The 2,520-nt window shown below is 42.1% G+C and overlaps 1 protein-coding gene across 1 annotated transcript in view; it reads right to left on the minus strand.

Annotated features, from left to right (window-relative positions):
* Nucleotides 1–1,468, minus strand: part of LOC103356658 (UPF0577 protein KIAA1324-like) — a 20,144-nt gene extending 18,676 nt beyond the window's left edge. The window contains exon 1 of the mRNA XM_008280887.1: nucleotides 1,361–1,468. Within this exon, the coding sequence (XP_008279109.1) occupies nucleotides 1,361–1,468 (108 nt within the window). The remainder of the gene's footprint in view (nucleotides 1–1,360) is intronic.
* Nucleotides 1,469–2,520: the final 1,052 nt, after the last annotated feature.

Genomic DNA, 2,520 nt, shown 5'->3' on the forward strand with positions numbered 1-2,520 from the left:
TTATCTGTTAATATTCCTCACAGCTATATCCAATGCTCACTTGTCTGATGTCAACAACAGTTCCCGCTGTGACTTACTGTTAGATCCTGAGCTATCCTGTCTCTATGTTGGGGACAAGTTATCAATAATTAGTGAAGCTACCAGTGCTATTGACTCTCTCTCTCTTTGCTCATCTCAATTCCATTGATCTATGATGTTGTAGAAATTTAATAAAGTCAGAGGAAAGACTCCTACAAACACCTGGAAGCAACAAACTGAACTATTAGCTTGGGTTAGCATGAAAACAGAAAGCAGGAAGAAATTGCTCTTCTGAAGGTGGCAAAATCCACAATAAGTCTTCTAAAGCTCACTAGTTAACATATTGCATGCCACTATTTTTTTTAAGTCAGTGTATAAACTACCGACTGTGTAGTTATTTTAAAGGTTATCAGGTGACGGAAGCTAGGCTAGCTGTTTCCCTCTGTCTCCAGTCTTTGTGCTAAGCTAAGCTAACTGGCTGCTAGCTGTAGCTTCACATTAAATTGACAGCTATAATAGTATTATTAATTTTCTAATAAAAATGTTGGCACCAAAACGAATGTGTACCCCAAATCTCACTAGAAGTTACATAAATTGCTGTTAAATTGGGATTTTACTTTGGAATTAAAATCGTTTAGCTTAGCTACCGGACGGAGCCTTGCAGACTGTTGTACCAGGTAACAGTAAATCCTCACCAGAGGTCACGGGTTCGATCCCAACCGATGGCAACGATTTGGTTCATTTCACTCATCTCCTCACATGTAATCTATGCAACTCTCTCTATATAACAAAGACCAAAATCTTCAAGGAAAGCTCGTTTGATAATTAGAGCTCCATCCTGCCATGTGAGACTGTTTGGTTGGATGACAGCAGCAGTCCGGTTCTGTCTCCTCCTCAGCGGGTATTCCTGGCCGGGCTGCCCGGCTGGAGGCTGCTCAGAGGAGGGATGGAGGCCAGCAGACGGCGTCATCTCGTTATGCAGCGTGTTTATAGTCAACAAGAAGCGCATTTTAAGCCGATCAGCAGCGTGAGGACGATCTCATAGATCCAGACCCTGCTGAGCCTCTACGGAGCTGGAAACACTTGCAGCCGCAGTGTTTTATTGTGATCTTTGGATCTAATCTGGATGTTCATTCTTGCGTGCATGGCCATTTTTTTTTTTTGACTTGTTGCCGCATTAAAAATAGGTAAACAATTGATTTTATAGAAAGAACCACGAAGATCCTGGTTCGATCTGTTGAGACGCAACATCTTGACGTAACTTGTGTTTGGTGGAGCAGCATCCTGATATCAGGAGCTATTAATGATCATAATAATAGTAGTAAACAGTGAAGGCACTCACCTTATCGCACGGCCGCAGGTCTCCGACGACCGACACCGCTGATGTGTGAGCGCTGATGATGAGTAAAAAGCAGCGGGGGAACCAGGAGGCCCACACCGGCTCCCACATCCTCAGCTCGGATCACAAGCAGCCGGCGGTCCGCTGCCTGCAGCCACTAACATGAAAGAGGCCGAGCGGAGAGCTTTGCTGAGGTGTCCCTGTCATTGACGCGCCTGTCCGCCTGTCTGTCACCGGCCTCCTCCTCCAACCACCACCGCAGGTTTAACAAGGACACATCCGGTCCCTCATTTCACATTAACACTGTCCCTTCAGGCCAGGAGAGCGCATCATCATTATTATTATTATTATTATTATTATTATTATTATTATTATTATTCTCCAGAAGCTGCTTTATTAGACATCTAGACACTTACAGTAAAAGAAATGATGTACTGATTTTAATAAAAGACGAACACCAGACGTTCACTGAGAGCTACATGCTTTTACTTTGAAGGTGGAGCTTCCTGTCTCAGTGTGGTTAGTTATGGGTGTCCTGACGTCCCTCTCGTTGTTAAAACCTCCTGGCAGTGACGCCATGAGTGTGATAACGATCATCATCTTGATTGACAGCTGAAGATGGACAACAGAACTGCTGAGTTGATTTTAACCCTGAACGCGCCTCCAGCAGTAACTATGTGAGGTCACGTGTCAGATATTATAGTGAAGTTAAGACTGTCTGTTGTGCTGTTAATCATAATGGAAATAATGCTTCAAATAATGTTGCATCACGTTAAACAAACATCCACATATTGATCTGGTGACCACATCAGTTTTAAACTTTAATATCCATGATTATGATTGCATGTAACGCTTCCAAATACACTAATATGGAAGGTTTTCTGATTTAAGTTAACCTCTAATCATTGTTCTTTGATGCACTGCTTGATTTTGAAATTCCATCGCATACACAAAATACATATTTAGGTGTTTATTTTATGACACTTTGTGGGTGTAGATTTCATTCATAACACTAACTTTAGAGGCTGTTTTCTCAAAATTAGCTTTTCTTTTGTACCTTGAGCCAGAAATCATAGCAGCACTTAAATACAGCAAACAGTCCAGTTTTGTGCCAATCTTCTGAAGGGTTTTTCAGAAGGGTTTCTTATATATTAGTCACAGTA

Source organism: Stegastes partitus, unplaced genomic scaffold, assembly GCF_000690725.1.
Source record: "Stegastes partitus isolate 25-593 unplaced genomic scaffold, Stegastes_partitus-1.0.2 Scaffold212, whole genome shotgun sequence".
NCBI classification, from domain to species: domain Eukaryota; kingdom Metazoa; phylum Chordata; class Actinopteri; family Pomacentridae; genus Stegastes; species Stegastes partitus.